General features: G+C 62.5%; 4 protein-coding genes across 6 annotated transcripts; 1 reads left to right on the top strand and 3 right to left on the bottom strand.

Annotated features, from left to right (window-relative positions):
• CHLRE_11g479200v5 (uncharacterized protein) lies at positions 1-8072 on the bottom strand. The gene is made up of 18 exons (XM_043067693.1): positions 7843-8072; positions 7535-7689; positions 7358-7423; positions 6827-7122; positions 6278-6453; positions 5686-5876; positions 5303-5412; positions 4916-5069; positions 4441-4635; positions 3867-3912; positions 3331-3526; positions 2832-3135; positions 2445-2606; positions 2177-2236; positions 1932-1982; positions 1376-1573; positions 614-694; positions 1-340 (listed from the first exon to the last, which is right to left on the bottom strand). Exons 1-18 carry the CDS (start codon positions 7964-7966, stop codon positions 302-304), a joined length of 2604 nt encoding a protein of 867 aa, XP_042919698.1. The 5' UTR covers positions 7967-8072; the 3' UTR covers positions 1-301.
• A 1350-nt stretch (positions 8073-9422) lies between these two features.
• On the top strand, positions 9423-12959 carry CHLRE_11g479150v5 (uncharacterized protein). 3 transcript variants are annotated; one of them, XM_043067692.1, is made up of 4 exons: positions 9423-9538; positions 10065-10149; positions 10381-11300; positions 12201-12959. In XM_043067692.1, exons 2-4 carry the CDS (start codon positions 10104-10106, stop codon positions 12579-12581), a joined length of 1347 nt encoding a protein of 448 aa, XP_042919697.1. In that variant the 5' UTR covers positions 9423-9538; positions 10065-10103; the 3' UTR covers positions 12582-12959. The 3 variants fall into 3 exon arrangements, with proteins under 3 accessions (XP_042919697.1, XP_042919696.1, XP_042919695.1); XM_043067691.1 differs by having other exon boundaries at positions 10381-12959; XM_043067690.1 differs by having other exon boundaries at positions 9433-9917; positions 10381-12959.
• Positions 12960-15300: 2341 nt separating this feature from the next.
• Positions 15301-20712, bottom strand: CHLRE_11g479100v5 (uncharacterized protein). The gene is made up of 2 exons (XM_043067689.1): positions 20334-20712; positions 15301-20136 (listed from the first exon to the last, which is right to left on the bottom strand). Exons 1-2 carry the CDS (start codon positions 20470-20472, stop codon positions 17972-17974), a joined length of 2304 nt encoding a protein of 767 aa, XP_042919694.1. The 5' UTR covers positions 20473-20712; the 3' UTR covers positions 15301-17971.
• Positions 20713-20830: 118 nt separating this feature from the next.
• CHLRE_11g479050v5 (uncharacterized protein) lies at positions 20831-23902 on the bottom strand. The gene is made up of 6 exons (XM_001697263.2): positions 23753-23902; positions 23464-23526; positions 23029-23119; positions 22688-22715; positions 22251-22327; positions 20831-22059 (listed from the first exon to the last, which is right to left on the bottom strand). The coding sequence occupies exons 1-6, from the start codon at positions 23870-23872 to the stop codon at positions 22007-22009; spliced, it is 432 nt and encodes a 143-aa protein (XP_001697315.1). The 5' UTR covers positions 23873-23902; the 3' UTR covers positions 20831-22006.
• Between the last annotated feature and the right edge of the window lie 407 nt (positions 23903-24309).

Here is a 24309-nt window from a genome sequence, read left to right as displayed (position 1 = left end):
TCGGTATCCTGGAGGAAGGCCAGCGATTTGTTTACGACCAAGAGCAGCCTTTCAAGCCCTCCCGCACCGTGCATGAACGGCCAGCTCATATCACAGCGGCCACATCCTGCCCCTCACTGCTTGCACTCATGCTTGCCACGACCCCTACCCCGGATCTGACTTGCATCGCTGCTCGTATCATTGCGTGCCCAGACCTCCCCCCTTAGCTGACTGGCACGAATGCTCCAGCAGCTTGCAGGGCCTTTGTTTTGGGTCTATCGCCGCTGGTAGGTCCTTGACCCGCACGCTCCACTGGCTAGCGCTACTGCAGCAAGCCGCCGGACAGCTGTAACGCCACGTCCTGCGGGGAGGCAGAGCCGGAGTCAAGGCGCCGAAACAAGGGAAGAGTGGAGGCAGCGACGCAGGCACTGGGCCGCATGAAGGCGGCAGAGGCACGGCTGGGAGAGCGTGCGGATGGAGACCAATGCACCAGTGCAGCTGCAGCTACAGTCTCAATGCTTTACGGTATCCGTACACATGCACGCCCACACCCACACCCACACCCGCACACCCACCCCCACACCTACACCCACACCACCAAACACCCAACGCGCCCTCCACACCTAACACGCACCTGTGGCAGCACTAGGCTGGTTCCGCCCACCAGCACCCGCGGCTTGTCGGGGCCCACGTGCTCGTCCACAAGCGCGCGGACCTGGGTGGCGGCCAAGTCGGGGTGGGGAGGGGGTTCTAGATACCAGCCCAAACTAAACCAAACCCAATGCAATAGGGCGAGGAGGAGAGCGTGGCCGATGCTTGACAACGGAGTGGCACGCGACAATAGTCCCCATTCCCGAAATGCACCGAGTTCCCAGGTTCCCAGCGAAACATCCCGCAAACCGGTAGAAAGAAGGCGATGAGCTCTTCGGTCTTGCGCGGGGGGTTGTAAGTACCAGCCCAGACTGAACCAAACAAAGCCAATGATGGAGAACAGTCCGAGGGGGGTTGGGGGAGGCGGAGCACGTGCCAGAGCGGTTGACTCCATGTTTGTACGTTATCTTTCCCAGCCAAAGGACTAGCTAGTTGGGTTTTGGACCGAGTACGGCACGCACCAGGCCCTACATTCTTTCACGTGCGTCTCCGGAGTCTCTAGCCACGTGGTGGCAAGGACTACGACATGTGTGTGTGCGTGTGACTTCCCCGTACTCCACTCCACACGGCCCGACCAAGCCATCGGCCCTTTCCTAGTCCCCAGTCCCCAACCGCATGGCCCTCTGTTCCCTGCCACCTCTTCACATCTCTTGCCCCTTGATGGGAACGACGGACCCTCCCTTACTTCTTTCTTGCTCATGCGACGTCTAAAACTGCCCCTCGCCCCTTCATCACCCCCACGCACCTCCCTCAGCTCCGCGGGGCTCACGCCGCCCACCACGAACACCACCACCGTGCCGCAGTCGGCCGGGTGGCGCACGTGGCCGCCGCCGCCGCCGCCCGCCAGCCCGCCGCCGCCGCCCGCCGCCACCAGCGCCCGCGACGCGCCCATCAGACCGCCCAACAGACCCCGCACCAGGCCACTGCCGCCGCCACTGTTGGGCTGCGGGTCGAGGGGGAGGGAGAGTTCCATGCATGATTAGAACTCGGGGGAAGGGCGGGGGAGGGGCTCCATACATATGACGAGTTAGGATAAGGGAGGGGTTCCATGCATGACTAGTTATGCCGAGAAGATGAGAAGATGTCGACAACTTGTCGCAGCAGATGGAGGGATGGCACGGGTCCGCAGCAGCGGCGCCTTGATCGCTGTGAGCACCGGCTGTGAGCACATTGCTGCCCATGCCACAAGCCGCATACGGATATGGGCGAGCATGGAGCAGAGGCTGCCCACTGTTGATGGGCAACGTGCCTTGCCCTCCCCTGTTGCTATCCCCAGTTTGTAGGTAAGTTACGGGACGCACCTGAAGCTGCCAGTCCGTGATTTCGGCGCGCTGCAGCATCTTGCGAACCACCTTTGCGTTGTAGGAACGTTGGGAACAAAATGCGTCTTGACTGGTGAGGCTCGGCAACAGAGACCGGGCAGACAGCAGGACGTGCTGCACCGCCCGCGCGTCCTGATCCCCCAACGCAACACCCACCTACACTGCACTCCTGCGCACGACCTATCCGCACCGCACCGTAGCACACCGCCCACCCACCCACCCACCTGACATAGCAGCGGGTTCACAGCGCCGTGGTTTTCAGCAAACACGTCAATGTGCGTGATCTGCGTGCGCCAGGAAGCGGTGCGGGAAGGGTGTTCAAGAACACGCATACACACACAAATAACAAACACACACACACACACGCGCACGCACGCACGCACAATCCTGCGTGGTGCCTTCCCCTCGTAATCTCCCCTAAGCTCTCTCGCGAAGACATTGCACCTAGTGACCACCCCCTCCACACGCACACGCGCACGCACACACGCACACCTTGCGGAAGTCCCTCAGCCGCCCTCGCGCCGCCGCCGCGTACTGCAGCCGCCAGAACAGCGCATCCAGCGCCGCCGCCACTCCCTGACGCACACCCGACTCCGACTGGGCGAAGGCGGAGGCGGCGGAGGCGGCGGAGGCGGCGGCAGAGGTGGGGTCGACCTGCATACAGGTGGAAAGAATGACAGGTAGGGCACAGCTGACAGAAAGAAGCAAGGCGCAAGAAGCCTGCAGTAGCAGCAAGAAGGAAGCTGCTGCGGGGTTCCGGTTCCAACTGCTAGAGCGAGGATACTGCCGGCCGATTCCCCACGCCACCAGCCCGCCCCACATGCCACCAGGCAGCCCGGCTTGCCACATCCCGCACGGGCCTTCCCACTCCCCACGCACCCCGCCATCCAGCCTTCGCCACCGCGCCGCCAGCGCCGCCACCAGCGCCGCCGGCAGCCGCCCTCCTAGTTGCGCCTCCGGCCGCGCCGCCGCCAGCACCGCATCCGCCAGCGCGCTCCGCACCGCCGCGGCGGCGGCGGGCGGGAAGGGGCAGTCCGGCAGGCCCTGTGGCGGCAGCGGCTGCGGCCCGCCGTCGCCGCCGCCGCCGCCCTCGAGGGCCGCGGCGGCGGGGTGGGAGTCGGGCGCGGCGCTGAACACGGCGGGCAGCACCTCCAACACGTGGCCCGCGTGCAGCAGGCCGTGGCTACACAGCGAGAGGGGAGGGGCAGCCATTCATGCGAACGGTTTGTATCAACAAGTGGGGAGCGGGGAAGGTGAGTTCCAGGCATGACCAGCTAGAAGGTGGTTGGCAAGACGGGGGCAAGCACGCCTGTGTGTCTCCCGTCCGCCTGCCATCTGCCAACCAGCACTCTGCCATCCACCCCAGTACCCCACTCACCCCGCCTTGGCCACCTCCAGCGCATCCAGCAGCACCTGAGCCGCCGCCTCGCCGCCGCCCGCCCCGCCCGCCAGCGCCGCCAGACAGCTGCGCTCCAGCCCCGCCGCCGCCTCCCACTCCGCCGCGCCCGGACCCAGCAGCGCCTCCGCCACCGCCAGCCCCAGCGCCGCCACGCCTCGCTGCTTCACGCAGGCCGCTGTGTGTGTTTTTAGGGGGTGGAGGGGGGCGTGGGCGACGGGCAGCGACGCAGGGCTTGCGATGTGCAGGATTTGCAGCTGGCGAGTGTGCACTGGGTATGGCAGGCAGCCCGCCAGCCCCATGTGATGGTGTGATGGGCCCGCTGACGCCAGCACACACACACAGCACTCGCCACCCTAGCACACACACACACACACACACACACACACACACACACACACACACACACACACACACACACACACACACACACACACACACACACACACACACACAGCCCCGACCACCCCAGCGCACACACAGCCGCACCCCACGGCGCACGCACACACGTTCTGTACCTGGTGACGCCAGAAGCGACTCCGCCAGGGCCTTCAGCTCCGGGGCCTGATGGGGCGGGGGGGGGGATGCGTATGCGGTGGATGTGTGTCGAGGCAGCGCACCGCGTGCCGCACTGCCAGTTGCACATGGAGCTCCACGCGCCGGGCCCCCCGGGCCGTGCTGCCACCTTTCGCCAGCTGCCACCTGCACAGGGACCACCCCCCCCCCCCGCCCCATCCCACGGGCCGCAGCTGGCCAGGCGCACGCCGGCATAGGCCGTAGCGGGACAGGTCACAAGTACGTGCATCCCCTCTCCTTGAGCTACTACACGCACAATATGGAGCCGTTGCGTTCTGCTTTCCTTGTGCCGCATGCACTCCTGACCTGGCCTTCAGCCTCTGCCTGTGCTCCGCTGGCTCCGCTTGGCTTGTTTTGGTTTAGTTTGGGCTGGCATATACAACCCCCCAGCCGCAACCCCCCTTCCACGCACGCACACACAAATACAATTGTTCCGTTTGTTTTTGTTCAACACACACTCACACACACCTTCCCCCACCCCACCCCACCCCCACCCCCACCCCACGCCGGCCGCACCTGCACCGCGCCCGCCTTGCTCCGCACGCTGGGCTGCAGCCGCTCCGCCCGCAGCGCCTCCTTGAGCGCGCGCCGCAGCGCCGCCAGCGCCTCGCGCCGCCCGCCGCGCGCCCGGCTGCCCACCACCTCCACACGCGACAGGGCGGTGCGGTCGGTGGGGTCCAGCAGCTCGGCGCCGTACGGCCGGTACGACAGCTGCAGCAGCAGGGCCATGGGCGTGACGGCGGGGTCTAAGTACCAGCCCAAACTGGGGGGGGGGGTTACATTCATGATTGATCAAGAAGAAGCGAAGGGGGGCGGCGCGGGGCGGCGGCGTGGTGGGAGCGCGGCTCACATCAGGTGGCACAGACACACTACACAGACACACCACACGGATGACACACGTACGCCAGGAGCTGGCGGCGTGTGAGAGGCTAGCTAATCTGACCGGGCTGGCCGGGGCTAGCCGCAGCATTGTTTGGCGATGCCCTCCTACCTGTGCGTACGGCAGGTGCCGCGTGTCTTGAGGCTGCAGCCCCGGCGGCAGCCCGTCCCGTGCAGAGGCGGTGGGGGGCTGCGGGGGCCCCCAATCCAGCTCCCCAGGGACAGGTATCGCCGCGTCCGGCAGCGCCACCCGCAAGTCCACCGGCCTGGGGGCGCGCAGGCGCGAAACACAGCCCAGACGCAGGCAGCCCCGTCACGCTACGCATCACAATCTAATATGATGTAACCTGTGTCTCGGCTACTCGGCTGGGTGAGGCAAACGCGCAGTTGGCATCCAGGCAGCGAACCCTTAAAGATCCGCTGACCGCTGACAACTATACGGTAGTAACAAGCAGCAGCCCAACCACAGCCCGAAGGTACCAGCGGCATGTCCTCTCACCGCCACAGCGCCTGCGGCCCGGCGCGCCACCGCCCTTGCTGCGGCCCGCTCCCTGTGCGCGCTGGTGACGAGGACGATGCGGCCCCAGCCGCAGCGACCGCCGCCGAGACCTGAGGGAGGGCACAGCCGCAGTGCCGCACACACATGCCGGGCCGCGGGCGGCTGAGTCCTCACTTCCCCACGCCGGTCCGAGCCGGGCACCGTCCACCGGGGCAAGGCGTGCACCACTCCGCATTCCCAAGGCCCCCGTGCAACTGGAAATGGCAATTCAAGCCCTCGCCCCGCCCCGCCCCGGCCCCCTACCGCCTGTGCCTGTGCTTCGCTTGGTCTGGTTTAGTTTGAGCTGGAATGTACCACCCCCGCCCCGGCCCCCTCCTGCCCACCTGCTGCGCCGCACAGCCCGCCAGCAGCAGGTCCCAGGGCTGCTCGCTGTGCGCCGCCGGGGCCGCCAGGTCCAGAGCCCGGTCCACCAGCACCAGCGCCAGCGAGGGCGGCCCAGAAGCGGTGGAGGAGGCGGCGGCGGCGGCGGCGGCGGAGGGGATGGAAATGGAGGGCAGCGTGCTCAGCTCCGAGGCTGTGGGGGTCGGGGCGCAGGCGGCCGCGGGCATTGGAGGTTTGTACATACCAGCCCAAACCTAAACCAAACCAAGCCGAAGTAGCGGAGCACAGGCAGAGGCGACGGCACTGGCGGGGCGGGAGAGGGCGCGGCGGGCCAACCGTAACCAGACACATGTAGTCCTGGAACGAGGGGGTGAACTCCCTGGGGCGGGGCGGGGCTACCTGTCGAGCCACCCGCACCAAGCCCCGCCACGTCCCCAATCGCCCCCACCTCACACCGCACCCTAGCCGCACGGCCCCCTAGCCGCACGTGCCCAGAGCACCGCACCCTAGCCGCACGTTCCCAGTACCAAGTACAACCGCCGCCACCCTCCAGAACAACACCACCTCCACCGCCACCAACCCCCTGCCACGCACCCAGTGCCGCGCTGACCGGCCCCAGTGGGAACAGCTCCGGCCGTGACACGCCCAGCGCCGCCGCCAGCGCCAGCAGCGCGTGCGCAGTCAGCGATAGACCGCCCGAGGCGCCCTCGCCCGCGGCCGCCTCCGCGGCGGCGTCCGCCGGGCCGTAGCCCGCAGCCACTGTGCCCGTCCTGTCGAGGGAGGTGCGGCAATGGGAGCAAGGGTGAAGGGTTCCGGAGAAGGGTTAGGGAAGTGGGGGCGGCAGCGGCTGGCAGGGGATGAGCCGTGGCGCCATGCGCACTGCCGCCGGCTGCATCGGATCACGCATACACGGGCACGCCAGCATGGCACAGCGCCGTCGCCCACACTCTACACGGTTCCTAGTTTCCAGCTATTGTCCAGGCCCAACAACCGTGAGCCCAGGCCGTCGTCCTCCTGCGGCACCGCGGCAGGCCGGGCTTCTGCAGTCCTCTCAGCCCCCGCCACAACACCCCCATTTGCTGACTGTGCACCGTATCGTGAGAGCAATCCCATCGCCGCCAACTGCCCTCACGCGGCACTCACACAGCACATCGTGCCGCCGAGCTGGCCGCCGGGAACACGAACGCGGCAGAGTCCACACACACTGCCAGCAGCGGCAGGAACTGCACCCGCGCCGCCACTGACAGCGCCGCCCGTGCAGCTGCCGCCGCATCCCCCTGAGTTGCGCCACCCGCGCTGGCTCCCGCCGCGCCGCCTGCGCTTTGCTGTTGCTGTTGTTGCTGTTGCTGCTGCAGCTGCTGTTGCCTGAGCCTGAATACCTCCCGGTGCATGAGGTCCGAGTACTCCCGGTAAGCCTCCACTCCCAAATCGGTGGCGGCCTGTGGACATGCACATGAGGTATACGTCGGTCCATTTGCAGCGCCATACCTATGCGTTGACCCATGCATTGACCTATGCGTTGACCGGCAGCCGCTGAGATGGGGACAAGCAGCTGTGAGCGCGTGCCTGCCCAGTATCTTGGCACGCATTTCACCCTCAGATGCTCTTTTCAACTTTTCAAAGCGCTCATTCCTTAAGCTGTATGCTGCAGCATCTTTACCCAGCCCAGCTCACCTGGCAAGCGTGTGCGTGCTCCGACACCGAGCAGTAAACGACCACGGACGTGACGGTGGGATGCACCTGCGTCGGAGGCACGAGGCGCGTTGGACTGTGCACGGTGAACCTATCGCTGACAGCTTTGACTAGCAGCCACAGGGCTCGAGCTGCAACCTACACATGTGCCCAGCTCACCAGCACCGCGCGCAAGATGGAGGGGTGTGCGTCGGTCAAAAGCTGTGTGGTGAACACAGCGAGGCGGGAGGGGGGCTGCCCCGCAGCCAGAGTAGGCAGCGCCGCGTCATCGGCGCTAGCCAGCTCCAGCGAGCAGACATTAGATACACCTAGTCCTGTTTGGCGGCAAGAACGATGAGTATGCAAGCGTCCTCGGTCAACGCGCGATGGTTACGACCGGTTCTGGGACAGCCAAGCAAGCCACGATTAAGGCGCTTGATATCATAAGATTCTGTTATGATGCTGGATTCACAGGCGGTGTCACTTGCCAAAAAGGAATGGAAGCCCGAGCGTGGTCTGAGCGATCTCCCCAGCACCCGCGTCAAGGTACAGCAGCGCGCCCTGCAAGTTTTCGGCTAATTCGAGCACAGGTCGTTGAATTGCCTCGAACATTCTGACGCAGAAATGTCAGCTCAATGTGGGCTAGCTCATCGAATTTGATTGAACAGTTTACGGTTTCATTGTAATTGATTTTAGCATGATCGCAAGCATCATTGTGAGAAGTGGATATCTCTGGGTACAAGGGGTGTTGGCGACAGTGCGATCGGCAGTGTGTTTCGTGTCAGTTCAGAATGCCGCTGTGGCTCGGGGCCCCACGATCGGGGCGCAAAAACCGGGCTGGCCTGCTGCAGAGGCCCCTCCGTTCAACGGAGTCCGTTGGCTGCACGGCCGCCAGTCTGGTCAGCGGTCCAGTGGATGCGAGTCAGGTCTCAAGGACAAGCTGGCCCAATCCCTGTGCCACGCTGCAAGGGTGCCACGCTGGGGCCTTGTATCTTCGGTTGGGGGCGAGAAACGGGGCCGCCGGTCGGGGCCGAAATGCCCAATCCAGGCCCTCGGGCGAGAAAGGTTTGGCGATTACTGTGGTGCGTTCACGGATCTTGATAAGTAAGCAGGGGGGGGGTAGAATCTTCCGAAACAGACCCCATGCCTCAAATCGATAGAGCTCAACGAGAAAATCACGAATCCGCTTTCAAAATTGAAAATGGGTTTCTGGATGCAAAGTTATGGCCCCTCAAAGTTGTCGGTCGGTCGGTCGGTCTGGGGTCCCACGAAGTTTTGCACAGGTTCGTGCCAAGTTTTGTTCCTAGCGCTTCTGTCCTGCAACACGCGGCGCAATGGGTGCAGCTCCACGATGCGTGCGTAGGTATACCCCAGGCTCAGCACACGTGCATAGTTTGGGGCAGTTTGGGGAGCGGCATGTCGGCATCTCGGGAGATGCCTGGGGAACTGGTCAGGGACAAGCCGGTGCCGGCCGGGTTTTGCATGGTGAACGTGTCAGCACATTTCGCACTATCAAGTAACATCGGAATAAGCCGTTGCATAGCAGGCCAGTCTATCAGGATACTTGTCGGCAGACGGTTGGACATGTCTACATGTCCACATGTCGGTCGGCCAAAGTGTGTTCCCAAGGCGGATCATTTTACATAGCGATAGAGCTCACCGAGAGCAGTCGATTGGCACCAACCTGACAAAAAACTAAGGGGTTCTGAGGGGGTTTTGGGGGGTCGTACGGCAGGGGGGGGTCGGTCGGTCGGTCGGTCGGGGGGTCCGGGAGGTTTTGTGGCATGGGGTCAAAAAAGTTCGTTCCTACCCCCCCCCTGAAGTAAGTGCGTGTTGCGTTTATTCAAGCAGGTCGATATAAGTACCCCTCCCCGGGGGAGTTTGTCTTTATCAATGTGTACCGTTACTTCCGTATTGTAAGCGTAGGGTGCGCTACATGTCCGTTACACACGAGGGAATGCCAATACACACCCAGAGGGTGCCAGACACGCGTGTGGGTTTCACACGGCGGAGTGTCCCATGCACGAGTCACACAGCGTTTATCAACGCTACACCTTCAGAGCCTTACAAGTATTCTTACACGGCGTATACATACGCCACCTATCCTTCGGTTTCTCATATAGTTCCTTACTCTCCGCCTAGTTGCCTAGCATTACAAGTCCTCCTAGCTCTAGTTCTCTCCTGGTAAGCACCTAGTATGATCCTGTCTAGCTGGTGACAGCTTACAAGTGGTATCGAGTTCCAGGACTAGGGATTAGCTACTAGCGAGCGAGCCCGAGCAGGCCGACTCTAATACCAAAAGCCGGCCCGGCCGCCAGGCCAGGGCCCGGCGCCAAAGGCAACCGACCTTCGGGCGGTCTTAAAAGGCTCTCAGCAGCCATAAGTGGCCTGGTCGCTTTGAGCGCACCTCTATTGGCCCTGCATTGGCGGCCCGATACGGATAAGCCTCGCCTAGTCGCTTGGTACCGATCGTTGGCACGCACATATTGCCTTTTGGCTTGATCAAATAGCTTATAGCCAGCAGCACGCCACGATGGCAGACCCAGTTCCACCGGGTGTGCTTGCCGGATGGCGCATGTGTTTGCGCAAATACTATGAAGTCTACGAACTTCCCATACCTGACATCCTTGAGGATGGCAACGCGAGAGTGCTACGCTACCTTGCTAGCTCTCACGACTTTGACCTGCCTCCCGATGCCCTTGCCGCTCAGGCTCTCCTCCACCGGCTAAACGCCGAGCGCCAGAACTTCATGGCGGCAACCACACAACGTGACGACATGCCGGCCAATTCTGACGGTGAGCCCGGCGCACGGGTGGGCACGGCTGAGGGCACGGGCGCCGCATACGCGGGCCCTGCCCGCACGGGGATTGGTGGCGCACTAGCCCTCACAGGCACAGGCACCGCAGCGACAGCCGCTGTCGACGCTGCGGCTGCATTAGCAACAGCCCCGCCACCGCCCACGGGCTTAGGCAACGACGCGCCAAGCGCTCACAATCCGCTGTCGCCTCTGCCACCTCCCCATGCAGAACTGCAGCCCCAGCTGCAGCCGCCGCGCGTGGTCAACGCCAGCCTGGCTGCTAACCCGGCTGGCGGCACACGGTACCATACCGCAGCTAGCAGCCCCGCGCACAGCGCCGGCAGCGACGGCCAGGATGCAGAGGCAGATCCAGAGCGTCTCCGCCAGGAGCGCGACGCCGCCCTCGCAGAACTCGCGCGCGTGCAGAGGCAGCAAGAGCGCGACCGTGCCACGGCCGTCGCCGCCCAGACGCGCCTCGCCGAGGAAGCCCGGCGCCTGCGGGAAGCCCAGGAGAATGGCACCACGGCCGCCGCCGCGGCCGACGCCCCTCCTCGGCCCGCAGCCTCAGCCCCCGCTGGCCCAGCACCAGCAGCCGGCCGACCCGGCCGCCTGCTGGGCGGCATCCACGCCGCGCCCGGCGCCCTGCCCATCCCCCATGCGGACCGGCAGGAGCTTCAGCAGCACCACGCACACGTCGTGCCACAGCAGACGGTGCAGCATCAGACGGCGATGCCGGCAGCCTCCGCGCACGGCGCTCAGGCCATGTCCATCAGCCAGGACCGCGAGGAAGGCGAGGTGCACCACTCGCGCCCCGCCGTCGACGAGCCGCGGCCCGCCACGCGCCAACGCGCCGAGCCGCAACCGCGCCACCACGCTGGCCAGCCGCTGCGCCTCGACGCACTGAACACGCACATCAACGCATTCTGCAGCAGCGACATCGGCGCCAGCGCCATGGACCTCAGCCGCGATGTGGCCGCGCCAGTCCTCATGGCGTTCCTGAAGCGCCACATGGACGACATGGGCGTCCACTACGAGCCCCACATCGACCTGCTCATGAAGGGCAAGGGCGGCGAGTGGGCCCAGGACCCGCCAGTCGTCCGCATCGCCAACGGCGACGACCTGGGCTTCCAGGAGGTCCAGCCGCGCCGGGTACGTTTTGTCGATGAGGCTGGGGCACTCGGTAGCAATGGTGTAGACACGGTGGGCACGGCTGCGCCACTGCCCACCAGTGCCGGGGGAACGCTAGGCGTGGGGGCACCCGCCCTGGCGGGCGCCACTGACGGCACACCGCCCGGCTCCACGGCCCAGATGTCCCCGGTCACGTCTCCCATGCGCATGCAGCTGCACGCACAGGGACAGACGCACACCGCGCCTGATCCCGCCCCCGCACCGGCACCGGCACCGCACTATCGCGACCGTCACGACCACCGTGATGAACCTCGTGTCGTCATCCACGCATTCACGGGTGTGCTGAAGGGGACTATCACAAACATCGCCACATGGTTCGACGTGCTAGTGATGATTCTCTCACGCCGAGGGATCGATCCAGTGGCGAGCTTCCTGATGTACTTGGGAGGTCAGGCACAGCAGTGGGGACTGACGTGGTTCCGCGCGTGGGAGCGCGAGCACAACCGCCAGCCCACGGTTGACGAATTACGCCATGATTTCCTGATGCAATGGGACAACCCGCACCTGCACACTGCCAACGCTGCACGACAGCGCTTGCACAATCACGAAGTGACGCAGACAGGCACGGTGTCCGCGTACATCACACAATTCCGCCTCATTATGCAAGACATTCCAGACATGCATATGAACGACCGCGTGGCTCATTTCCGCGCCGGCCTCCAAAAGGGCCTGCAAGCCAAGTACGCATTCAAACCCGGCTCAACCGTGCCGTGGGATAACGTGTACGAGCTCATGAACCATATCCTCGAAATGACCACTGCCACCAACTTTGCCAACGGCAAAACCCAGCCATCAGTCGCTGCCGCTGACACGCCTGCCTCCCGTTCCCCTTCCCTCCCCGCACGTGGCGGTATCAAGAAGGGCGGGCGCGCGCGCAACCACGGAAATGGTGGCCGCGCCGGCGGCGGCGGCCGCCACGGCGGCGGTGGCCACGGCGCTGGTGGCCACGCCGGTGGTGGCCGCGGCGGCGGCGGTGGCCACGGCGGTGGTGGTCACGGTGGCTACGGCCGCGGCGGCGGCGGCTACGGCCGTGGAGGCGGTGGCCACGACCGGGGTGGCCACGGTGGCGGCCACGGCCGCGGCGGACACCAGCACGGCCGCGGCGGAGGCGGTGGCCGCGGGCGCGGCAACCTCACTGCCGCGGACCGTGAAGCCATGCTGGCGTATCTCCACGCCCAGCGCGAGGCTGACAATATGCAGGCCGGGCTGAACCCTAACGTGCGCTCCATCCTAGGAATGTAGAGTGCCGGCGAGCGGGTTGAGGGCACGACTTTGGTAGATACCGAGTCAGTTGAGAGAGATGTTGCGGCGATAGGAGAGTTTACGCCGGCGGCGGCCATGGCAATAGCCGTTCAGATGGCGCCGCGTACGTTGGGTCTCTTGCCACAAGCGCGTTCGGTGGGTGACTACGGCCCCACAACGCAGGCGAAACAGGCTAATACAACAACAGTTGCTCGTATTGCAAAAGCAGTAGTCGGAACTGCTAGCCAGATTGACGAGAAGCCTGTGTACATTTGGTGCGGACCGGACAGGATGGTAGATCCGGCCGTATTTCGCCTCCTGCAAGAGATAACTGGTGTTGCGTTCTCGATGGACGCGTCATGCAACCCCAACGGTACCAATTCTCTCTGTGCCCGCTACGCCACGCCGGATGAGTTCTGCAAAACAGACGTAGCCGGCGAAGCCCTCTGGTGCTGCGCCTCACCAACAGATGTGAGACAGTTTCAGCAGCACTACCAGCGCTGCAAGAGCAGCAACCCAAACAACACCTGCGCAGTGTTTGTCGTACCGAAGTCGCATCATTTGAAGCAGTACTTCTCTCAGCTTGGGTACAAGCTAGTGATAAACAATTGGGCAAATCTGTTCTTGTGTACCTCGATGACGTTATGATTTTCTCAAAAACACCAGAGGAACACTTGCGACACTTGGAAGAAGTCTTCCAAGTGCTACAAACGCATAACTTGCGTGCCAAGCTTGCGAAATGCGAGTTCAACAAACCTGAACTCAAATTCTTAGGCCACATTGTGGGCCGCGACGGTCTCAAAGTCGACCCCGACAAAGTACGCTCGGTCGCCGAATGGGCCGTGCCGCAAAACCGCAAGCAAGTTCGGTCGTTCTTGGGCCTAGCCAATTACTTCCGGAAATTCATACAGGGGTATTCCTCCCTTGTAGCACCGCTCACAGCCCTGACTAGCGAGAAGTCACCCTGGCTTTGGTGTGACGCCTGCCAGCGGGCATTCGAGGGTGTGAAACGTGCGCTGATCACCGCGCCTGTGCTTGCACTACCCAACACCTCCGAACCCTTCGAGGTGAAAACGGACGCATCAATCTACGGAACAGGTGCAGTTCTGCTGCAAAACGGCAATGCCATTGCGTACCTCAGCCACCGGTTTACACCAGCTGAGAAGAACTACACCACCACCGACCAGGAAGCCCTGGGGGTGATTCACGCTTTACAAGAATGGCGCTGCTATCTCGAGGGCGCGCCAGATGTAACCGTGGTCACCGATCACCAACCCTTGACTTACCTGGACTCTATGAAGGCCAACGGACTGCTCTCACGCCGTCAGGCTCGGTGGATAGAATTCCTGCAGGACAAAAACGTTCAGTGGTCCTACCAACCAGGCCGCATCAATGTTGCGGACCCTCTAAGCCGCATCTACGAAGATGTGGTTCCAGAAGTGCCACGCGCCCAACTAGCAATGTTGGTACTGCAGTTTCGGGCGCAGCACCCCGATCTCGTCCTAGATCCACACGTGCAAGCAATCACGCGCGGGCAACGGACCCGCGATGCACCTCCACCTGCGGGCACAACCATCCCCGCAGACATCCGCAAGCAACTTGCAGATGGGTATGCATCCGATCCGAAGTTCCGGACTCGGAACTGGGTAGCAAAGCTGAAAAAAGTCGGCGACCTGTACTACCAGGGGGGACAGGTGATGGTCCCCGCCGTTGACACGTTACGGCGCAGTCTCTTGGCTGAATACCACGACGGTGGTTCCAGCGGGCATCCAGGGCACGAACGTCTATACGAGGCTATAAGGCGCGACTATCTCTGGGAAGGTCTGGGCGCAGACTGTAAGAGATACGCCGCTGCCTGCCCAGACTGCCAACGTAACAAAGCCTCAACCGCAAAGCCGCGCGGTTTGCTTCAGCCACTACCCATCGCCAAACGGCCCTGGGGAAGCGTCACACTGGATTTGATCACCCAGCTTCCCGAAACCACCTCCGGACACACTGCTATCATGGTTTTCGTGGACCGTCTTACAAAGATGGTGCATTTTGCGCCCACGACAAACGAGATAGATGCAGAGGAGGCGGCATGGCTCTATTTGCAAAACATTTTCCGCCACCACGGATTAGCGGATGAAGTGATTTCCGACCGCGGACCACAATTCGCGGGTAAATTCTGGCCTGAAGTGCACAAGCTCTTGCGCACAAAGGTGCGGCTGTCTACAGCCTTCCACCCACAAACTGATGGCCAAACGGAACGCATGAACCGCTTACTTGAGGAGACGCTACGGCATTACGTAGGCCCCAGGCAAGACGACTGGGATGAATGCCTGCCAATGATTGAGTTCGCTATCAACAATGCGCGCAGCAAATCAACTGGGGTAAGCCCCTTCGAACTCTACACGCCGTACCAACCGCGTACTCCCGGCAACTTGGGTTTACCACCTAAGCATACCTTTTCCGTACCCATGGCATCGTCCTTGGTTAAGCACATGGGCGAACGCCTGAAGAGAGCAATTGCCTGTCTCACCAGTGCCCAGGCACGGCAAAAGCAGGCCGCTGACGCCCGACGCCAGGACTCCACCTTCGCCGTGGGATCTCTCGTTTTGCTGAGCACAAAGAATCTCGCCTTGAAGGCTCCAACCGGCGGTACTAAAAAGCTTATGCCCAAATTTATTGGACCCTTTACGGTCCTTGAGAAAGTTGGCCCGGTAGCTTATAAGCTATCGTTGCCCGAAGGGTACCGCATTCATCCGGTTTTCCACGTGTCGCTGCTGAAACCGTACACCAGTGACGGCCGGTACCAACCCCCGCAAGCCCCGAAATTATTTGATGATGACGGCAATGCATATTGGGAGGTTGAAGACATTATTGGACACCGCGACCGCAAACTGGGCGGAAGTCGCTCCAAATCGGTTCGCGAGTACCTCGTGAAATGGCTTGGCTTCGGCGCTGAGCACAATTCTTGGGAACCCTCAACAGTCCTTTGCGAGGATGAGCTCGTTGAGCAATGCATTAACGACTACCTCGAACGGGTGAACCTGCGCAATGCTAAGCGCCAACGTCGCGCCACTGGCACGTAACCAAGTGTGTCCGGTTACAACGCGTCACGGCTCCCGAGGACGGTTCGCTTCTGAGGGGGGGGAATGTAAGCGTAGGGTGCGCTACATGTCCGTTACACACGAGGGAATGCCAATACACACCCAGAGGGTGCCAGACACGCGTGTGGGTTTCACACGGCGGAGTGTCCCATGCACGAGTCACACAGCGTTTATCAACGCTACACCTTCAGAGCCTTACAAGTATTCTTACACGGCGTATACATACGCCACCTATCCTTCGGTTTCTCATATAGTTCCTTACTCTCCGCCTAGTTGCCTAGCATTACAAGTCCTCCTAGCTCTAGTTCTCTCCTGGTAAGCACCTAGTATGATCCTGTCTAGCTGGTGACAGCTTACACGTATGATCATGTGCTGGGGGGGTGCGAGAATTCCAGAAACATGTACTTGCCCATTCTTACAGCCTCACGCACGCGGCCCACACCCCTTGCGCGCGCCGCGTTCCCTCCGCCCCTCAGGCCTCCATATCATTCGACTGCTCATCCCAGCAGTGCTAACACTGTAACGCTATGCGTAAAAGTGACCGTCGTTCGACGTCAACAGGATGAAAGAGATACCGCACAAGGGCGGTCAGGTCAAGATGAAATACGGTAGTTCACAGCATTCCTTGTCCCCGAAGCACGTGCGCAAGCTATTGCAAGCATACCTGCGCCCAGCCCACGGCCAGCCTGCCGCTTCGAAAGACAATTCCACTCGCACACGAAGTGCCCCCATCATGCAGTGGCTCCGACTTGATGCTCGTCCACGCCGCGCCCCTTGCCTGGAAGCCGTTGGCATGCTTCAACCCCCCTCATGCATGTGGCCTGGATTCCGAAGACCATGGCCCGTGCCCCTGCCAAGTAACCCCAACAACCGGCGTGCTCGCATTTCCATACGCACGTTTGTTTGCGCCCTGTCCTTGCACGCCTCAGCCTCCTAACGCTGGAACCGGTAACCTGACCTTGCGTGCACCCAGGACGCACCAGCCGAGCTACCACGATGCGCTTACTTAGCTGCGTTAATGAAGTCCGCAGCCACTCACGGCCCCATGGCCGCGTGATGTGGTACGTTGGAACTGCCAACCCATCCAAAGGTACTGCAGTGCCCGATCAGGCACTGCTGGTTACGGCTACAATACCCACCTCAACCCTACGTTAGTCCTGCACTTAGCCAGACTTTCTTGCGCAGCATTTGGGTCACACTCGGACATACTCAGCCCATTCACACCCGGGATGTTCTGTCCCGGGTTTCGCCATCCAGGGGCGGTCGGCTCCAAACAGTCATTGTCCGAACACAAGGACATGACGCACACAAAAGCGCGCATGCTGCCCGCTTTTAGAAAGGACCAAGCTTTGACGATCAGTGATGGTTGATGTCTAAACGCAATGAAACCAGATGCCCTCATAAGCCCCGGGGCAGCGCTGGCCTCTCCATCATTCCATGGACGTGCCTGCTACGGTTGCTACAGGCCACCACCCGTGCATGCACGGCAACTGCAGTCCGACATTCAAGCGCCTACCGGTAATGTCCAAATCACATGCACCAAACAGTATCGTCAAAACGTCAGGACCCAGGCTTTATGACTGCCACCGGGGTTGAAAGCATTGGGGCTCGCTGTGAAGGCACATTCAGTTAGCCAACCTTCCGACCGACACGAAACAGGTTGGCATCTGCGCTACCAAGTACCCACACCAAGTACTGTTGCAGCCGTGAAGCCTTTAGCATCGTTCGTGTGTCGAGTGATGCCGCATTGCCTCAAACTGAGCAATATAGTATTCAACAGGACGCATCATAAAATGCAGACCTCATTCCATTTGGGGACATCGGTGAGGCAGTACGACGAAATTCAGACGATGACAGACCCCTTCCGCATTCCACTGCCTTCCTCGCCGCTGGACCTCGGCCCCAAGCACACGGCTGTCTGTAGCGCCTAGGACCTGTCTGTCTTACCATGCATGCGCATGCAAGCTGTTTTGACGCCGGTGTGCCCGTCACTACAGTGAACCGAACACCCACGTTGGGCCACTCCCCTGCAGTTGTCAATCCCTATCCTCAAGACAACAGGTACCCTAGCCACGTCCGATCAAGAAACACGCTCGCCCGAGCAAGGAATTCAGGCGTAGGATGCACATGCATGTAGCCACGTAATGCTACTGAACGTACGTGTGCAGTTTGTGGTATTAGCTGTCTGAGTATCCACGGTAGTGCCATAGTAGCGCACAAGGAAAGGATGATGAATCGCCGGTGGAGAGGCATAATGCGTAGCGTAGCGGTAGTAAGGTAGCTATATATCTGCACGTGTCAACGCCGACCTCGCCGTGACGCCTTGCCCCCGCTGCTGCTGTTGCTGGCGCTGCTGCTGTGGGCCGCCGCTGCAGCCCCAGCCCCAGCTGCGCTGGCTGTTACTGCGGCCGGCCCAGAGGCTGCCCGCAGCGGTGTGCTGACTGCGGCTGCGCCCCTGCTGCCGCTCTGTGACAGCGAGGTCGGCGACGCCGAGGGGCCCACAGGCATTCTGGCCAGCAGGCGGCCGCACGGCTGCAGCTGCGCCGCTGTCTGTGGCCGGTGGTGGGGGTGCTGGATTTGGGTGGTGTGGCGCTGTGGGGCCGCCGCCAGAGGCAGCGGAGCAGAAGCGCCGACTGCGGCTGCGAGCATTGTGGGCGCGGCATCGCTGGACTCCTCCAAGTCGGGCAGGCACGACAGCACCGCTGAAAGCACTGTGGCCGCATCCGTGGCAGTGGAGACAGCCGAGCCGGTTGCGCTGCTACCAGACCTCAGCGCCCGCCAGCAGCCGACGCCGCCCGCGACAACAGCAGACACGGCACCCGTGGCCGGCGCCGCCACCAGACCAGCACCAGACCCGGCGGCAGACGCCAGCCAGGGTCCGCTGCTGACGCTGGCACCCTGCTGCAGACCAGCAGTGGCTGCAGCGGCTGTAGCAACGCTGCTGCCACTCATCAGGAGTCCCATCTCAGCCCGCATGGCCTGTAGCTCCTGCATGACCGGCTGTAGCGCCGCAACCACCCGCGCCGCCGCCTCAGCATCCACGGCGCCCGCCACCACCCCACCGCTACTGCCAGGCCTGGCCACGGCAGCGGCGGCAGTACCGTCCCTGGTGTTGCTACTGCCGCCGGCCAGTTCCGCGGCTTCGGCGCTTAATAGCAGCCAGCTGAGGCCCTCACTCGCGCGCATCGTCCCCGCCGCTGCACCCCCTGCGCTGCCGGAAAAGAGAGGGTGCGGCTGCACCTGCAGCGGCTGTTGCGGCTGCGGCTGCTGCTTGCTGCAGCTGCCAAAGCTACTGCCAGCTGCAGCGGCCGAGGCCACGGCGGTCAGCGTCGCCGCCTTGGGCGCGTCGGGCAAGGCACCTGAAACAGACGAGCTCAATCTCAAGACCCCAGAGCCCGCCGCCCCACTCATCAGGCGCAGCAGGGGATGCTCCGGCAGCGCCTCCTCCATGCCCATGTGGCAGCGGCGGGAGTCCACCAGCTGCAGCTGCGGATGCAGCGGCTGTAGCTGCCTCAGGTGGCTAGCAGTAGCAGCGGTCGCGGCCGCGGTTGCGGCTCCTACGGGGCTCGCAGTGCCCGGCAACGCGCCGGAGGTGCTATCAGCAGGCGTGCCTTGGACGTTACCGCTGCTGCTGACGAAGGCGCTTGAGCCCGAGTCTGGGGGGGACGTGAGGGCAGTGAGCACGCCGCCCGCCTCGAGGAGGTGAAGGGGCCAGGCCATTGGGCAGGACTGGCAGCGGCTGTCTGCGCCCTCCTCTCCCGCAGCCCAAACAGCCGCTGGCCGGGCGCCGCTGGTACTAGACGCGGCAGCGGCGCAAGAGGCGGCAGCAGCGCGCGCCGCCGTGCGACCGGCGGTGACATCTGTGGGAGGTGCCAGTAGGGCGGAGATGGCTGCCGTGCTGCGGCACGGATGCTGCTGCGGGAGATTACCGCGATCCTCTGCTGCAGCCGCTGCAGCCGCAGCCGCCACCGCAATGGTGGCATCGTAGCTAGCGCTTCCCCAGACCAGCGGTGGTGCCGGTGGTGCGGCTCCTTCCGTAGCCGCATGCGCTCCGCCTATCGTGTGGCTTGCGCTCGTGCTGCAGCTGCTTGCGCCGGCGCCGGCGCCAGGGTTGACGTGCTCGTCCTTGCTGGAGCCGCCGCCGCCGCTTGTGCATTGCGGTGCTGGGGACCGTGTCAACGCCGCGCCGCCTCTGGAGGCAGCGTCCAAGTCATGCACGTGCTGCCCAACTGCTGTTGACGCGCCCTCGCCAGGCCGGTGTGACATCTCGTCGCACGCATAGTCGCCGCTGCTGTGGCAATCCTGGGTGACCATAAGGCCGGCGTTGTCCCAGGCGGAGCACGACGGGATCGGCACGGAGGCGCGCTGCAGCTGTGTCTGCTGCGTTGGCCCCGCAGCAGCGCCAATTTGGAATCCGATTTTGGGCAGGGAAGACGAGAGCCACACGGCGGGGGCTCCTGCACCTGTGCAGGGAGCAAGGTGCCGTGCAGTTCGTCAGCCTCAGCCCGGTCGTGGCAACCCGGCAGAACTCTCAAGAGATTTAGCTGTGTAGCGCAATCTTTCTGTTTGTACACAGCGGCGAGCACACTGCAAAAGGCCCTGGTGAGTCGAGGTACAGTGTGGTCCTGCAACAACAGCATTCATTCACGTTTTGGCTCACCAGCTATGCCGCATTCGTATGCTCGCATTTCAGCCGTTATCGGCACAGACACAGTCCTGGACATGGCGCCAGGGTTGGTGGCCCGAACCGACCGGACGTCGTCCGGCGATGCGCAAGCCTTCGCTGCGTGAACACCCATGCTGCAGCGCTCTGTAACCATCCAAATTGAGTTAAATGCTCCGCTGCTGATAGCGCTCCGGCTTGGCGCGGCGCCGGGTGCGCGGCGCCAGTGCCCCGCAGAGGCAAACTGGTCTGCGGCCCCACGCAGCTTGCCAAAGTCAACGGGAAGACTACTTTGGTATTAAGAGCGCGGCGTCAGAGACTATTCAGTCTTTGGCGACGTCGCGCCGGTCGCGGAGCGGTTTGGGAAGGTTTGGTAGTACAGACTCTGAATCTGCATGAAAAGTAAATCATTTGCAAGCTCGGAGGCGGCGCAGACCGGTGCAGGCGCATTCGATTGTGCAAATGAATTCGCGGCACGGGGACTACTCGGCGCACATGAATAGCGTGGACGGTCACGTACCAATCCGACTGCAGCTCCAGCAGCATTGCAAACAGTGTATTGTGTTCAACTGTTGTAACCATTGGCCCACAGTCAAAGGCGCGTCCGGTCCGCACGATAACCGGGTTCCGACCGGCCGTACCTTCACCCGTGCTCAGTTCGCACAGCGTAAACTATGCCTTCTGGAATGTGGGGAATACAACAATTGACATGCTGCTCGATGAGCGGAGGGCGATATACTGCCTCGACCCCTGACCATTTCCGGCTCCAATCCTCTCGTGCCCCCCGGTCTTCTCGTCCGAGTCCGGCAGGCCGCATATGCGCCACACTTGGATTGATAATGCCGGCCGCCAGGGCGGTCATAGTTTCATAGAGCGTGCCCCGAGTTGAGACGAGCTTGTCGTAGTCAGACTCCTCCCTCATCGCCCCACGCTGCATGCGGTCGTGCTGACAAGCAAGAGACCCGCACGAATTCGTGCCCCCGGCCCCCCGCTAGCTCCCTGGACTCCACCTCACCGGCTCCATGTCCTTTACACGCCCTTGCTCCCACGGGCTGCACTGTACTGCTGGCTGCCACGATCGGCGCCACAACCCTGAAGTTGCAGCACCGTTCTACCTCCACTTCCAGCGCTCGCCGAAACTGTTAACAAGAGGCGTTGCGATACACGCATTCATGTCGCCCGCATGTTGCTCCGTTACGTAGGTATCATAGCCGGGCGTTACATGCGCAACGCAAGGGGCTGGTGAAACTCGGCCCTGCTGCCGCTGACCGCAGCGCTTCACCACCATGAGACGGCCGGTACGGTCGGCCCCTTCCCCCGCTCTGTGCACCCATGCCTGCTGTCATGCATGCCACGAAGGCTCAGCCCCAGCAGAGCGAGGGGCAGGCCCGCCCAGCTGATCACACCCACCACACACGATGCCTCGAGGATTTAGAGCCGCCCACTCGCCACAGGCTCGCACCGCCACCCGCATGCAGTCACACACCGGCCCGCCACCACCGCCAGCAGCACCCTAGGTGAGCAGCGGGCATCCTACCCGTCTGCTATGCCAGGCCAGGCCAGGCCAGGTGTATCACCACCGTCCGCCAGCCAGCCAGCCGTTCGGCGGTCCTCAGACCCATAGGCGCCGCTGATCCGCCGCCCTGGACACGGCCTTAGCTCCAAACATGTTACTCGCTCTGGATCTTGATCAACTCCACGTCAAAAATGAGGGTGGCGCCGCCTGCATACACGCGCGCAGGAAAAACGCAGCGGCGAAGAGAATGACAGTCAACATACCGCTTCTGCCCGTGCATGCGGCGACATACACAGATTAAAGTCCAAACACTGAACCGGGATGTCTTTTGTGTCCGTCCGTTTCTTTATGTACATAGCGCCCGTCGAACCTCTATTGCCGCCCGCGGGGCATCCTACCGGGGATCTTGGGGGGCGAGCCGCTGTCGCCGTAGCCCATGTGGGAGGGAATCTTTAGCTTGCGCTTCTCGCCAACGCTGTGTAAGAAAAGCACATGGGGAAAAGTCGACACGATGCGTACGAGTGTCAACGCTGTGGTCATCATGTGCAGAGGGGTTCAACGCATGACTTGTTATGGGAAGGCGAAGAGTCGGGAGGCGCGGATGGAGCGCGGAGGTGGAGAGAGGGGTTCGAGGAATGACTGGTTAGGCCATCAGGGCGCAAGGCAAGGCTTGTCCACATGCTGCGGGGTATGACGGCAAGCAATGGGTGGAACGGCTGCGACGTGTGCCCGTAGTTTGAGCATGTGGGCTGCTTGAAATGACAAGGCATCGTCAGAACGGCCCCGGGCGTATGCCAGGCACGCGTACCGGCCCACATGCCTGTACGACACTCACCACATGCCGAGCAGGCCCTGGTCCCAGCCTGTACACGTGGCGGGTGGGACACGCTTGTCGAACGGCAGTAAGACAGCTGGCGCCACGCAACGCCAGGAACCTACCCACTCGCCATGAAGCAACTGGCACACGCGCGCGCAAGCCGTGGCACGCACGTCTCCAAGCCCCGTACGGTACGTGGCCACATACAGCCCAGCCCAGCCCTCCTTTCGTTCTGCCAGGCGATCGGCGGGACTCCAACTAGAGAAGCACAGGCATGCCGCGCACACTCGCAGCTTAGCACACCCAGCTATGGCATCGCCACTTGCAAATCCCCGTTCTAATAGACACACGGCACGCACCCTTGATGACGGAGCCGCGGCCCAGAGTGAAGGTGAAGGGCTGGTTGCGGTCCAGCGAGGAGTCGAACTTGGAGCCGTCAGTCAGCTTGCCCTGCGCAAGCCGAGGACGTGGAAAAATACAGGTGTTGAGGGATCTGGGGAGCCGTTGAAGCGCCGGATTGTCCTGGGTGGGCTCCATCGCAAGCCCCTGTGCCAATCCCCATGGCGCCCCATACGCTATGCCCCTGGTCAAATCTCCTACAATGCCAACCGGTCCCGATGCCGCCTGAGGCTGAAGTGGTCCCAGCAGCGGCGCAGCGCCGGCAGCTGAGGAAGCCCGCGCAAGGTTTGCGGCCCCGGCACAACCCCCGGCCCCCCCCGCACACCAGCACCCCGCAAATCCTCCTGCCACCTGCCACCCGACACCGACCGCAAACCACCCAAACTCCACAATACCGTGTAATGCACGTGCACAGTGTCCCCCTGCTTCGCGGTCTTCTCGCAGTTCTCCGGCTTGAACTGTGAAACGGGAAGAGGTCGGGGGTAAGGGAAGCACTGCACAGACGCCTGCAAACGTGTGTTCCAAAAAGTCCTCAAGTCCAGTCTTCGAGAACCGGGCGAGGTCTCAAAATGCACTTCTTAAATCGGCCTGGCGACGGTCTTCGGGCAACTAAGGTCGTCTAGATCATTCCGACCCGAATTCGTCTTGGGCTTGTGCATATCAGTCGTTGCAGGTAGTATCTACCTTCACGCCAATCTGAAGCTCCTTGACATCCTTCGCCTTCTTGGCCTTTGCCGCGAGCGCCAACGAGGCGCAGGCAAAGAGGACAAAGAGGAGCACCACTGTGGTGCGCGACCTAGCCATGTTTCAAAATTCGTCGCCTATGACATTAACAGGCACTCACGACACACAGTGCTAAGACTAAGGACAGGTGGCTTGGGCACCATCGCACGCCGCGTGTCATCCGGAGGACGCTGGACCAGCACGAATCGGTCTGCCACCTCTCTTCGCCTCTGGCACGAACGGACAGACCCCCGCTTGCGCGCCACAAGACCAGTGCAACGCAGAGCGAAGCCGAACGTCCGAGGCCACGGCTGCACCACTGCGTGTTCTGCGTACAACAATCGCCCCTGGATGCTAAGGTCCAACGAATGGCGCATCCCCCCACGGCCCCCACGAGACTGGCCCGGCTGCTGCTGCGCTGCGGATCCTTTGCGCCGGACCTGTGCTGGTAGATGAAAGGCCCAGCGCTCGTATCTTACGAAGGCAGGGGCGGCGTCAGTGGCCGAATTCCTTAAAAC

Source organism: Chlamydomonas reinhardtii, chromosome 11 (genome assembly GCF_000002595.2).
Source record: "Chlamydomonas reinhardtii strain CC-503 cw92 mt+ chromosome 11, whole genome shotgun sequence".
Lineage (NCBI taxonomy): Eukaryota > Viridiplantae > Chlorophyta > Chlorophyceae > Chlamydomonadales > Chlamydomonadaceae > Chlamydomonas > Chlamydomonas reinhardtii.
This window is presented reverse-complemented; position numbering and strand designations above follow the sequence as displayed.

Excerpts from the sequence above, each read along its gene's own strand:
- CHLRE_11g479200v5 (XM_043067693.1), bottom strand. The coding sequence starts at position 7,966 with ATGTTCGAGGCAATTCAACGACCTGTGCTCGAATTAGCCGAAAACTTG. Across the intron at positions 6,454-6,826 it reads TCGGCGGCACGATGTGCTGT|GACGGGCACAGTGGCTGCGG; the intron begins GTGAGTGCCGCG and ends CTCCCTCGACAG. Across the intron at positions 3,913-4,440 it reads GCAAGGCGGGCGCGGTGCAG|GCCCCGGAGCTGAAGGCCCT; the intron begins GTGCGGCCGGCG and ends CCGCCCCATCAG.
- CHLRE_11g479150v5 (XM_043067690.1), top strand. The coding sequence starts at position 9,888 with ATGGCAGACCCAGTTCCACCGGGTGTGCTT. Across the intron at positions 9,918-10,064 it reads CAGTTCCACCGGGTGTGCTT|GCTCTCCTCCACCGGCTAAA; the intron begins GCCGGATGGCGC and ends CTTGCCGCTCAG. Across the intron at positions 10,150-10,380 it reads CATGCCGGCCAATTCTGACG|AACTGCAGCCCCAGCTGCAG; the intron begins GTGAGCCCGGCG and ends CTCCCCATGCAG.
- CHLRE_11g479100v5 (XM_043067689.1), bottom strand. The coding sequence starts at position 20,472 with ATGGGTGTTCACGCAGCGAAGGCTTGCGCATCGCCGGACGACGTCCGG. Across the intron at positions 20,137-20,333 it reads ATACGAATGCGGCATAGCTG|GTGCAGGAGCCCCCGCCGTG; the intron begins GTGAGCCAAAAC and ends CTCCCTGCACAG.
- CHLRE_11g479050v5 (XM_001697263.2), bottom strand. The coding sequence starts at position 23,872 with ATGGCTAGGTCGCGCACCACAGTGGTGCTCCTCTTTGTCCTCTTTGCC. Across the intron at positions 23,527-23,752 it reads AGCTTCAGATTGGCGTGAAG|TTCAAGCCGGAGAACTGCGA; the intron begins GTAGATACTACC and ends CCCGTTTCACAG. Across the intron at positions 23,120-23,463 it reads CTGTGCACGTGCATTACACG|GGCAAGCTGACTGACGGCTC; the intron begins GTATTGTGGAGT and ends CGGCTTGCGCAG.